Source organism: Coturnix japonica, chromosome 2 (genome assembly GCF_001577835.2).
Source record: "Coturnix japonica isolate 7356 chromosome 2, Coturnix japonica 2.1, whole genome shotgun sequence".
NCBI classification, from domain to species: Eukaryota; Metazoa; Chordata; class Aves; order Galliformes; family Phasianidae; genus Coturnix; species Coturnix japonica.
Window position 1 is genome coordinate 75,451,746 of NC_029517.1, and position 13,903 is coordinate 75,465,648.

The 13,903-nt window shown below is 42.8% G+C and overlaps 1 protein-coding gene across 7 annotated transcripts in view; it reads right to left on the reverse strand.

Moving 5' to 3' along the window:
• The window catches only part of EZH2 (enhancer of zeste 2 polycomb repressive complex 2 subunit), a 41,729-nt gene extending 39,848 nt beyond the window's left edge, over positions 1–1,881 (reverse strand). For 4 of the 7 annotated variants that reach the window (XM_015854932.2, XM_015854936.2, XM_015854931.2 and 1 more), the window contains exon 1: positions 1,772–1,881. In XM_015854932.2, the coding sequence (XP_015710418.2) occupies positions 1,772–1,830 (59 nt within the window). In that variant the 5' untranslated portion in view covers positions 1,831–1,881. Of the gene's footprint in view, positions 1–1,083; positions 1,296–1,771 lie in introns of those variants that run through there. The other 3 variants (XM_015854930.2, XM_015854934.2, XM_015854935.2) reach the window with 3 other exon arrangements.
• Between the last annotated feature and the right edge of the window lie 12,022 nt (positions 1,882–13,903).

Here is a 13,903-nt window from a genome sequence, read left to right on the forward strand (position 1 = left end):
TGAAAAAGTATCTTGAGCCAGGTACAGGTTCATTATACCATTTTTGCTACATTATGCTGAGACTGCTTTTCTTTCTGCCCATTCCTAATAATTTTTGGATGTTCGTACTTAACACCAGATACACATGCGTTGCGCTACAATACATTGATTTCATCACCTTTGTCTGATCACACACACGCCTGTTGCTCCAGCACAACTCCGTCCCTTTCACACCTCCCCAAACATGCCGATTTCAGAGATCGCCCCACACACCCGCGCTTTGCGACATTAGGTCTCCAACTCAGCAGTTCCAGCTCCCTCCGAACTCTGGAGGGCCGGTTAGCCGAGCAGCGCCCTTCCCGACGAGGAAGTTGGCCGGACAGATTGACTCCCGCGCCGTCCCCGCTCTCCCGCACTCGGTGCCCGTGAAACTCGCCGGGGGCTGGAGAGCCCCGTCGCAGACTGGCCGGCGGGACGGCAACGTGCGAGGGCGAGAGTGGGAACGCTCCGCTTCCGGGACACCGCGGGCACATGGGGCTGCCGCGGACCTACTCGCACCCCAGGGCGGGGGCTACCGCCGCGTAACAACTTCTGCACCGTGCTTCTCTCTCGGAGGGGGCTGAGGCGGACAGAACGGACTTGTCTTCGCGTTTCGGACTCACCGAGACCTCACCTTGCGTACGTTTAACACACGGATCCCCCCGCCGACCCCTCAGCGAAACCGTGCCAGAGGCAGCCGCCACCACAGGAGGCCGGCAGGAACGGGGAGGAGAGGAAACAGCCGGCTCCTACCCGCTCTTTCTCCCGCACGGCGCCAGTCGCCCCCCCCGCCCAAGGCTCCGCTCCGCCGAGCGCGGCGCGGCCAGGATGGACAGAGCCAACTCAGACAAAAGGCACCGTCGGCTCCGCGCCGCTCCCTCCGCTGTCAACGGCTGCAGAGCGGGCGCGAATCTCGCTGCCGCCCCCCACCCCATCCCGTTCCTTCAAGCGCGACGCGGCGCGCTGCTCGGGACCGAGGCGGTCGCGCCCTCCCTGTCTGCCTCCCCACCCCCCATAACAAAGGGAGTCGGTTATAAATAACTGCTCCCGGCCCGCAGCCCGTACGGTGGTTGTGGTGCTGCTGCCGCTGCCGTCCAGCTCACCCGTCCCCTCGCTCCAATCTCGTGCCACCGCCACCACAGCCGCTTCGCTCCCCGACTCTTCTTCCCTCCTGCCTCCGGCTGCCGGATTCACCCTCCCGGACCGAGCGCCAAATACAGTGGCCCAATCGGTAACACGTTCATTGGCGAGAGCCGAGCGCCGCCCCGATTGGACGGACGCGGACGGAGCGCCCCGAGCCAATCAGGGGCGGAGAGGGGCGGGGAGAGGGGCGGGGTCCGTGCCCCACGTGCTGGCGGGAAGGAGGGGTGGGGGAGCTCTTTGTTCTCGCGCTGCCGCCCGGGCTGGCGGTTTTGTGCCCTCTTTGCCCGTCCGTGTAGCTGAGCGGGCAGCGGGTCTGGAGTTTGAGGTGCTCCGGCCGCCGCCTCACGGGGACTGGGGAGGGGAGGGAGGCGAGGGGTCCGACGGGAGCGGGGAGGGGCCTCGCGTCTCAGTGCTGCTGAGTTTGAATCAGTTCGAAAGTGGGAGCTGTAACGGTTTTAACAGTCGTGCTGCTGCTTCCGCGCGCTGCAGAGAGGGGAGGGGACGGGACGGGACGGGACGGGACAGGACGGAGAACTGGGAGAGGCGCGTCTGCGACCAGGCGGGAAGATCCAGGCGGGGACTGGGGGTGTTGTTGGCAGGAGCTGCTTACCTCAGCACGGCCCGCTCCCTGCCCGTCGCTTCCGCGGCGGGCTCTCTCCTTCCCGGCATTGCGCCGTGCCGAGCGTTGGCTGGCTGAGTCACTAACCAGAGTACGTGATGCATCCTCCTGCCGTGTCATCTGACCTTTGCGCACCCAAACCTAGCACGTATCTGTCCTTTTGTTTCACGCTGTTGCTCACGAATTTTGGTGCCTTGCTGTTCTGTAACCAGCATGGATTCTTAACTGTCAAAATCCCATTGTGTCCCATCTTGGCAGTGATGGTAAATCACAGCAACAGCAAGGTGTCCATTCTGCATAAGGCTGGGATCCTGTTGCTAGTGATACACTGTCTCTAGCCTAAGGTTGCTACCATTTTCCCTCGTTTTTATTCTACGACTCAGTCACGTTGACAAGGAGGTACTTTAAACCTCAAGGATTCATTCCCCCTTAGCCTTCTTTTGTCTCACTGTTTGGCCACTGCAGCCCTTCTTTGTTGACTGGAAAAACAAAATTGCCAAGATAAGATCATGGTGGGAAACTTCCATGTATGCTTGTCACCATCTCTCCTTCCTAAGCCTCCTGTGTTCAGCACTACTTCTGAGGTAGAATGGATTGTGAGCCTTGTACCCTTACTGTCTGTTACCAGTGTTTCTCACCTTCCCTTGCAAATCACTTCTGATACATTCAACTACCTTGTCTCATCTTTGTGTGAAGCCCAAAAATTAGCACTGTCCACCATAATGAGGTTCTGAATGATAAAAATCCTATGAGAGAAGATCATTGACACAGCTTCATGCCCAAATCTTTCAGCTGCATTATAGGCCAAACAAGGATCAGAGTTCTTTTAATGTGGAACAGAAATTATTTCCTCTTATGTTTGCATGTCACGAAACGATATATTGTCATACTCTTTCTTTGATTCTACTAGAGTAGATGACCTTTTCCAAGATTACGTTAAAACTATCAACTTTGCAAAATGTCAGTCATTTCTTGAAATTCAGCTATTTAAATCTATTCTGCTCCAAGATGGCTGGCACCACCAAAATGGCTACCCAGTCTCTTCACAGCTTGGAACTTGTAGTTTTTTTATTGTTAGAATTGCACTTCATGAGATCTTATCTTAGTCTATATATATATATATATATATATATACAACTCCTGTGCTAAATAAGCATAGCGTAACTTTAAGCAAGCACTATAGTCAGTCACAAGGTGAAAAAAAGATGTGTGGAGACAACACTGAACTCAATTGCAGTACACGCTTCAGTTTTTGTCTTGCACAGAAAGTTATTCACCTGCTGTACGTGAAGCTAATGCTTACTAGAAAATAAAACACATTTTGAATGGAACTACTCTTTCTGTTTTGCACTCTGTGAAAACAATCTTTCCATGCTGCATTTCAGTTCTAGAAGTGATGAATCCTCAGTGAGGATCTCCACGAAGTGTCAATTTTCTGATCATATGGGCTATTTAAAATAACCTGGAGAATTCTGGCAGCTTGTTTCTTTTTTTCTGCACGTGGATGCTTAATGTTGTAATGAGCTGCTTATAGACTTTCTGTTTTCATGGAGTAAACCACCCAAACATTTTTCTGTTCTGCTGCATTTTCATGATTAAAGAATGCCTGAACACCAATCTGCATTATGAAGAGGCATTTGGACCAGATCTGTGAGCAAAAAATATTACAAAGGTTTCTGGAATAATTATGAAATCTGTTATTCTGATGAGTTGTTATTCTGAAAAGAGTCAGTTCTGGTGGCAACATGTAATAGTTCTGAAAAAAAGTAACTAATGTTGAAGATGTTTATTTTGCTTAACAATCAAAATAGAACTAGACTCTGGAAGAGAGTATCTTATCTGGCTTGGATGCTTCTGGAATTGTTGAAATCTTTTGCCTCTCTTTTACAAAAAACTTTCTTGAAGAGATTTTTCTGTGCTCACAATACATGAATGAAAAATGACTTCAGGTTTTTCATGTATGACTGAAAACAGAATGGGGATTTGTTGGTTCTGATTCACTAATATTTATCTGACACATTAGTTGTTAAACAATGTTATAGGATTTTCCTAATTTTGATTGCTTACACTGAGATGTACTTATGTGTCACTGGGGGAAAAAAAAAAAAAAAAAAAAAAAAAAAAAAAGCATATTAATATAGAGAAGAAAAAAAAAAGGTACACTGCTACAAAGCAAAAACAATAGCTGACTTATTTTAAAGATTTTGATGTTTCAGATAAGGTGGTATTTCCAAGACAATTATTCTTTATACATTGTAATCTTAATTATTGTCCTGATAATCTACTGATTCCTGCTGTCAGAATTGCAGTGTTTCTTCCATCTGTCTGGGGACCCAGCAAAGCATTTGGGGAACTGCCTTAGCTTGAAAAAAGCACACTTGATGGCCAGTATTTCCACTGCCTGCCCTGCTTGTTTAAGACAGGCACAGCCAGGTTGCCCCACTGTTAGCCACTTAGAGCAGGCATCTTGGTGGCTGGGTTCATCATAGAATCATAGAATTACTCAGGTTGGAAAAGACCTCAAAGATCATCAAGTCCAACCAAAGTCTAACCATAGTACCCTAACTCTAACAACCCTCTGCTAAATCATATCCCTGAGCACCACATCCAAGCAGCTCTTAAACACATCCAGGGATGGCGATTCAGCCACCTCCCTGGGGAGCCTATTCCAGTGTTTAATTACCCTTACTGTAAATAAGTGTTTTCTAACATCCAAACTAAACTTACCTTGGCACAACTTGAGGCCATTTCCCCTTGTCCTGTCACCTGTCACCAGTGAGAAGAGACTTATCCCACTCTCACTGTAAGCTCCTTTCAGATACTGGAAGAGAGCAATAAAGTCTCCCCTCAGCCTCCTTTTCCCCAGACTAAACAGCTCCTGCTCCTTCAGACTCTCCTCATAGGGCTGATTTTCCAAGCCCTTCACAAGCCTTATTGCCTTTCTCTGGACATGCTCCAGTACTTCCATGTCCTTTTTGAATTGAGGTGCCCAAAACTGAACACAGTACTCGAGGTGAGGCCTCACCAATACTGAGTACAGGGGCAGGATTATTTTCTTAGTCCTGCTCACCACACCATTCCTGATACAAGCCAGGATGCTGACCTCATTGCAGCCTTTCAATACCTGAAGGGAACTTACTCCCAGGAGGGGAGTAAACTCTTCGAAAGGGCTGACAATAGCAGGACTAGGGGAAATGGTTTTAAGTTGAACGAGGGAAGATTTAGGTTGGATGTTAGGGGGAAGTTCTTCACTAGGAGAGTGGTTAGGCCCTGGAACAGGCTACCCAGGGAGGTTGTGGATGCCCCGTCCTTGGAGGTGTTCAAGACCAGGTTGGACGGAGCCCTGGGCAACCTGATCTAGTAAATGTGTATGTTTGGTGGCCCTGCTAGGCAGGGGAGTTGGAACTACATGATCCTTGAGGTCCCTTCCAACCAGGGTCATTCTGTGATTCTGTGATTCTGTGATGCCTTCTTGGCCACCTGGGCACTTTGTTGGCTTGTGTTCAGCCAACTGTCCATCAGCACACCAAGGTCCCTTTCCATCAGGCAGTTTTCCAGCCACACCTCCCCAAGCTTTTAGGGTTGCCTGCAGTTGTTGTGACCAAAATGCAGGATCCGATACTTGGCCCTGTTGAAACTCATGCTGCTAACCTTGGCCCATCGATCCAGTCTATCCAGGTCTCTCTGTAGTGCCCTTCTTCCCTCTGGCAGATCAACACTCCCTCCCAACTTGGTGTTGTCTGCAAACTTACTGAGGGTGCACTCAACCCCTTCATCAAGATCATCAGTGAAGTTGTTAAACAGAAGCGGTCCCAGCACTGAGCCTTGGGGAACATGGCTTGTGACTGGCCACCAACTGGATTCAGCTCCACTGACCACAACTCTTTGTGCCCAGCCATCCAGCCAGTGCTTCACCCAGCGGAGCATACACCTCTCCAAAGCACGGGCTGCCAGCTTCTCCACCAGAATGTTATGGGAGACAGTGTCAAAGGCCTTTCTGAAGTCCAGGTAGACCACACTGACAGCCTTACCCAATCCACTAAGCGGGTCACCTTGTCATCGAATGAAATAAGGTTTGCCAGACAGGATCTACCATTCATAAACCCATGCTGACTAGGCCTGATCCCCTGGCTGACCTTTAATTGGTCCATGATGGTTCCCAAGATTATTCATTCCATAACCTTCCCAGACACCAAGGTGAGACTGATAGGCCTGTAGCTACCAGGATCATCTTTCCAGCCCTTTTTGAAGATGGGCATCACATTTGCCAGCCTCCAATCCACCGGGACATCCCTGGTCAGCCAGGACTGCCAAGTTCTCATAAATTATCTTTTGACTTGCTGATCACAATGTTGTTTCCCTTTATACTTGGAGATCGAGCTACACTGCCCTACAAAAAAAGCCTTTTGCACTGAAAATAATATCATATGGTATGTTCAGAAGTAAGATCTTTCTTTCTTTTAATTTATTTAGTTTTGTCGTGCTGTTCCAAGTCTGCATTGGAAGATGTGCCTCACATTCAATATGCATTCAGTTCCTAATTCTAATCTGTACTTTTTCAGGTATGTTGGCTTATTTTGTGGATTAAATCCTGTCCATGTGAATTTGACAAGTTTTTACAAAATGTTTACAAACATGGAAATGTATGTATAGAACTAAAAGGGGAGCCTAAAATGATGAATCTGTAAAGGCATAAAATTGTTAGGCACTGCAATAATTGCATAGTAGAAGTCAACAGGTACCCAACTGGAGCTAACCACTTGTTTCATTATTACAAAACAAACAAACAAACAAACAAAAACAAACAATAACAAAAAAGGTAGTTTTTTTATTGTGTTAATTTTTATCAACACTTGACAACAATGTAGCCATTTCAAGATCAACTATGTTTTACAGTGTTTTTCTGTAGATTCCTGATGGCACTTTGGAACTAATTTCCCTGAAAGAAATGCAACCTTATGACTCATTTCACAATCTATTTCATAGAATCACAGAATTTTAGGGGTTGGAAGAGACTTCTAGAGATCATTGAGTCCAACCCCTTGCACATTCCCTATAGCAGGTTGCACAGTTAATTGTCTGGATGTATACTGAATATCTCCAGAGAAACTCCACAGCCTCTCTGGGCCACCTGTTCCAATGCTCCATCACTCTGACAGTAAATAAGTTCTTCCTTGCATTAGCATGGAACTTCCCGTGTTCCAGTTTCTGCCTGTTGCCCCTTCTTGTTTTATTGCACTCCATTGAAAAGAGTCTGCCCCATAAGCTCAATTCCTACACTTTAGATGTTTATAAATAGTTATCAGATCCTCTCTCAGCCTTCTCTTCTCCAGATAGAAGAGTCCCAGGTCTCTCAGCTTTTCCTCACAAAAGAAATGCTCCAGATGCTCATTTTGTTGCTCTCCATTGGACCCTTTCCAGGAGATCTCTGTCTAAGAGATGGAGAACTTTGAACTGGGAGAGCCCAGAAATGAACACAAGGAGCCCAGAACTGAACACAGTTTCTGACTTCTGCTTTTCTTTTGACTGTATGTATATCCACAGAATTGAATTTGATGTACAGCTGAAGTAACTTTGAACACAAAGGCCATTAGGTCAGATGAATGAACCTAGGAGCCCAGTCACAGCAAGACACAATCTCCTCATGCCTTGCCAGTGCTTTTCAGGCTTGCCAAGTCTCACACATTGTGTCTCCTGCGTCACATAGTACATGACCATACAAGTGTGTAATATATTTCATACAAAGTTTAAGTGCTTTCAACAGGCTGGACCACTGTGGATCTATCATAAATAGATCTGAGGTGGTCCATCATGATGAGCTCAAGGAGATTTTTCATTTCCCTTTGAGGGAAATTGATGCGAATCAAGTAAAGGTGTAGGTGCATCACACAATTGACTCAAACTATGGCACTGTGTCAAATACAGTGCAGTATCTTTTTGATTAAGAAGAAATGTTGCCAAAAGAAAAAGTCCAATGTCGTTTTTATGAAATAACAGAAGCAGCATAAATGATTTTTGTTAACTCTTTCTTAACATGTGGAGATAAAACTTAACTGCATGTAATCATTCATTTCAAACTGTGAAAAAGTTGAATGGATTCAATTCAAAATTAATTTGATTTTTAAAATTATCTGTAGATGATGATTTCACTTTAAAGAATCTGTTTTTGTTTATCTTGTTTTCACAGGAGCTATTTTAGCTGTGTAGGAAACATACATCCCTTTGTCTGCTTGTTTTTCACCTTTATTTTTTTTTCCTGACCTGTATTTACTGATATATTCATACCTTTGATTTTAATCAAAATGGTAAAGCCTATTAAAATTGCTGTGAAAGCATATGCTTAAGAGTTTATATTCCAGAGCCTATTTCCAGCTGTTTTTGGCAGAGTGGTTGTATATTGTTGCACGCCAATCATAGGCAAAGATTTTCCCAAAGGGAAAAAGCTGTAAATATAAAGCCTTAAGTGGGCATTCAGTGGGAGTTAATAGATGGCCTCCCTTTGATCCACATCCAGGATTAAAAGCCTGAGTTTTAAGTATTCCTCTTCTGTAAGGACTACTCTGAAAGTAACACCTCCTACTTTATAATGTTGGCCCAAGAAGTCAGGGGTGTATGTTGGTGGTATGGCAGTAGAAGCTGAATCTTCCCACAAAAAATTCCATTACATTTTGTTGCTGTGCGACAGATGGCAGCAGAGGGGTAGTTTGAAAAAATGGTTTCTGACATGGAAATGTGTAAGAGGCAAAGGTGTGTGCCTGAGCTCCTCCATGCAGGAAAACAGTGGGTGTTAGCACTGTGAGGCAGTGAGTGGTGTGTTTCAACAGTAATGACAGCAACATGAAAGACAAATAATTTCTGCTGATTTTTACAAGCTTAGCATACTGGCTCTTGTTCATCATTGGCAAAAATGAATAGTTAGTGATGGTAATGGTGTTGAAACAACAGTGTTTCATAGCTGAAAATTTATTCAATAGTGTTATTGTGCTCTTTGTCATAGTTTCCATGGAAACAGGAGGCATTACTTTCAGAGTAACCTACATATTTGAGTATTTTCTACTTGTGTACTGCTGTATTATGCTTTATTTGCTCCTTCTTATTCTCTCCTTCTCACACCCGCCGTCGGTTCTCTTTTTGTAAAGGTGCAGTCCTATGAAAGAATTGCCTAATCGTGACATATAAAACAGTAGGTGTTGGCCCTAGCTATTTTTTTTTTATTATTATTATTAAGGTAATTATATATATGTATGTATACACGAACTCGTATACTCTATGTTAGTTATCTCATAAAAGTTGAAAATGAAAGTATTGTTTAGCAACATAAACTTGGTTAAAGCTGGAAAAAAAAAAAAAAGAAAGAAAGAAAACAACATCTCGTTTACTGGACAACACTGGGAAAGTCTACACATCGATGGATTTTAGGATCTGTTAAGATCTCTCCAGAATTAGTAAGTTTTATGGTCAAAAAGTTTAAGATGTATGATAAAGAGTTTGCACTGGAAGTTAAAAATTGAAACTCATGGACAGATTTAAAATAAATTATTAAAATAAGAGATTCTTCACCACGTTTTGGGGAGATGTACACAGTAGAAGTATGCACACCACATGCTTATAGATTGTGCCAGTGTTTATATGCTGCGTTTCTTGTGATTCAGGAGGACTGTTAGATGATAGCATATCCCAAGTTTAATCTCTTGGGTCGTGGCCGCAGAAAAATTCTATGAAGTCAGGGACCGTATTAAGCTGCTCCTGTTCTTTGTCTGTCACATGTGTAAAGAGAACGTGGTGAGTCAAGATGCCCATCCCTTCCCTTCCAACAGAAAGCAAGTATTACAACACCCCTGGCTTTTTGTTTTTCAGTCCTAGCCTTGGGTGAGGGCTTTATTCAAAAATAAATGCAAATTTCAAAAATTATTATGCAGTAACCCCGTGACACCCACTCACTGCTGTGACTTTGTATCAACAAATTTACTTCATAGCAGTCTTTTTTTTTTTTTTTCCGAATTTGTGGTTCTTTATCATACACATATTTTTGAAGATCAAAATGGTAGAAACAGAAATAACTCTCCTGCTGTTCTGAGAAAACTGTTGCTGATAGAATGGTGTTATTTTTCTAAAATCAGAAGGTGATATAGAAGTTTTTTTGGTGTTTTATGACAGTTAAGAATCACCATTGCAGAGATTCATATGTATATACAAATACAAACATGCCTGTACATCAAAGTCTATCATCACCAATGCATCATCTGGTCATGAGATGAATTGGTGAAGTTATATTTGACCATGTATGTGACCATATATTTGAATAAGCTAGTCAGATACCTAATGGAAAAATCACTGGTTTGAATTTGTATCAAAATTGTATAATAGAATAAAAAAGGTCACTGGTGTAACAACTTAGAAATATTATATGACACTTTCTTCTCTGAAGACTTATTCCTGAATATGAAACATAGAATGAAGAGAAATTAAGGGAACCTAAAGTAACTAATTACATGTACTGGACTGTAGTCAATACAATTTTAAATAAATGAGCGTTTGCACAGACATGATGAGAAATGCTTTATGGAAGACTGATGGCTGATGAATATAGAAGTGTTAAAACTTAAATTTACGTGCAGCTGGCCACATTTTGTTCTCAGTAGTGCTTAGTTAAATGCATAATACCAAAGGCAGAAACTCAGATTTGCTTTCAAGTAAGCAAAGTAAAAAGAGAAAAAGGTCAGAGAAGACTTGTGCAGTACTGAATATTTACATAGGAGTTTAAAATACTTCCAAGATACATTGAGGGATTGTTTCATGAGGTTTAGTAACAATCAGATTGAGAGTGTAATTTAGATACGTTCAGTCTATGTGAGTCTTAAGTGAATTTTAATTGACACTACTCCTGTGTCTCACTGCTAAATGAGATTATATTCTAAAGCTTTAAGTATGAAAGACTGAATCAACCAAGTGAATGAAACAGTGGCGGATTAATTAAGTGAATGAACATGCCATTGTTTGCTTTTGTGATCATTTTTATGCATGAATGAAGGGCAGGGCTATTACAGTTGTAAGAATGAATGGGGTCAGGGTTGCTGAACAAGTCACCTATCTGTGTGGTCTTTCCATTTTCTGATTAGACTAACGAGTCAAGTGTTTGGAATAATAATATATGTAAAACAGAGCTAAATTCGTTGTGTAGTTTGGAGAAAAATTAAAAAAAAAAAAAAAAAAAATTAACTGTAAGATGTCAAAGCCTGCTTTCATTTCAATACATGTATCTCTGCATTGGGTGATCAGCTGTTCCAGAGTAGGTTACTTTGAACCCACTGCTGTTGATATGCATGAGAGACACATTACTACCTCTTTCAGGATTTTTCTTACCAGTGACATTATCCAAACTTTAGGTAGTTGACTGCAAATCTAACTGTGAAATATAAACTGGAGAATTATTAGATTCCCTCATAGGAGAGGTGCCTTTGATCATCCTTGCAGCCCTTCTCTGGACCTCCTCCAACAGCTCCATACTCTTCTCGTGTTAGGGCCCCAGGCTTACCTGCAATACTCCAGATGGGGCCTCACAGTGGCAGAGAGGAAGGGGACAATCACCTCCCTTGTCTTGCTGTCCAGTCCTCTTTTGATATAGTTTGCTTTCCAGGATGAAAGCACATACTGTTGGCTCACGTCAAGCTTTTCACTGACCAGCACCCCCAAGCCCTTATCTGCAGGGCTGCTTTCAATGAGTTGTTCTTCCAGGCTGTATACATATTTCCCCCATCCAAGTGCAACACCTTGCACTTGGCCTTGCAATCCTCATTAGATTCTTGTGGACCCACTTGTCAAGCTTGTCCAGATCCCTTTGGATGGCATCTCTTCCTCCCATTGTGTCATCTGCACAACTGCTGAGGGTGTGTGGGGCTATGTCTGAGCATTTTTCAAACTTGTGTCCAATTCATCATCTACTGATGAAGTGTAGACTTTGAAATTTAAGTTATTCAACTAACAGAATCCCTTCTGCTAATCTGTGAGAAGTGCATGTATGGGTTCTGGTTTTATTTTATTTATTGTTTTGGTTTGGTTTTACTTCAGGTAAATGTGAGTTGTAGATGTTTTTCCTCAGGAAAGACAAGATTAGAAAAAGGTCAGACATTTGAAATGAAGCAGTAAATTTTTGGATAGTTGATAGTTGGTGTATTCTATACTCTAAATGCATTAATCAAAAAAGTCTTGACTCCTTCACACGCCCACCCCTTGTTATGTCTTGAAACAGAGTTGACTAAAATTTGAGAGATTACCTAATGCATAAATGGAAAATAAAATACTTCTGTACTGATTCTTACATTGCTAATCCTAAGGAAAATGTTAAAATACATAAACATTCTTATTGCCGTTGGTTATAAGCAATGAATACTGAATGAACAAATAACAGCTACTCAAGGTCTGCACTTGTTTTTGCAAGCTGGCTTTTTTTTTTATTATTCACTGTGCGCTGCAGACTTGCACAAAAAGTTTGCAACTAACTGTTTATTTGAAACATTAAATTTCAAGGCATGTTTACTTGCAAGCTCAGTTGCAAATCAAGCTTTAAAATGTTCTTGCTACTAAATCATAGAATCATAGAATTGCTCAGGTTGGAAAAGACCTTAAAGGTCATGAAGTCCAACCGCAACCTAACCATACTCCCCTAACTCTAATAAACCACCGCTAAATCATGTCTCTGATCACCACATCCAAATAGTTTTTAAACACGTCCAGGGATGCTGACTCAACCACCTCCCTGAGGAGCCTATTCCAGTGTTTAACCACACTTTCTGTAGAGAAGTTTCTCCTGATATTCAACCTAAATCTCCCCTGGCACAACCTGAGGCCATTTCGCCTTGTCCTGTCACCAGTGAGTAGTGACCAGCCCCACTCTCACTGTAATCACCTTTCAGGTATTTGAAGAGAGCAATAAGGTCTCCCTTCAGCCTCCTCTTCCCCAGACTAAACAGCCCCAGTTCCTTTAGTCACTACCTGCAGGGCACATTCTCCAAGCCCCTCACAAGCTTTGTTGGCCTTCTTTGGACCACTTGAGCACCTCAGTTTTTTTTCTGTATTGAGTTGCCCAAAACTGAACATAGTCTCCACAGTGGGGCCTCACCAGGGGGGCGAAGTATGGGGGCAGGATTACTTCCCTATAAATAAAACTGTTTGCTTGCTGGCAGATGACTTCAACTAGAAGACATAACAATAAGTAGGTTTTTGGGGCAGTAGTGCAGTGTTTAGCCTTCTAACATAATTGAGGATTTTGTGTCTGTGTGCTTTCTATTCATCTTTTCAGGCAAAATTAATATCCAGCACTAAACTCAGAGATAATAGTAAGGGTTCAGATGTTTATTCCTTTAAAAAAAATTAATCAAAAAGAGTCAACTTCCATGAAAAATTTTATTAATGTAAACCAAATGAAACATAACCAACTTTTCTCTTATTCAGCAGAGCATGCAACAGTAGTCATCAATTAAAACTACTTTAAAAAGACATTCAACCACTTAATCCAGGTCCCAAACTTTTGTTTATGTATTACTGTTCATGATGTTCAGATGATAAATTGTCAAGTATCACTTATCATTCAATGAAGAACAGCATATTAATTAGAACAGATCCCAAAATGATGTTTTTCACAGGCCCTGAGTCTCTATCCAACAGTAGCAGTGATAGTGTTTCAGATGCAGAAATACACAGGTCATCCTGAAAGTAATGCCTCCTATTTATTTTCACAGAAACTACAACAGATGGAAAAGGCACAATAAGACTGTTTGATAGAGCACTTTCTCAGCTGCAAAACACTGTTTTTCAGCATAGTCACCAACATTACCTATGCACTGTTGCCAGCAATGAACTAGATCCTCCATGACATGCTTGTAGAATTCTGCATGTCTGTCTGGAAAATGGCTTGCATTTCACGTTGTTGTCACTACTGCTGAAACACACCATTCATCAGCTCCACTGTTTGGTCTCCATGAATGTTCAGCAAGTGTTGGTGAGTGTCAGTGGGTGCCATTGAGTACCTCTGATACCATACCACCAACATCTGCCTCTCACACTGTGGACCATATAATGAATAATATATTTCATATCATGAAATAAGAGGTATTACCTTATATT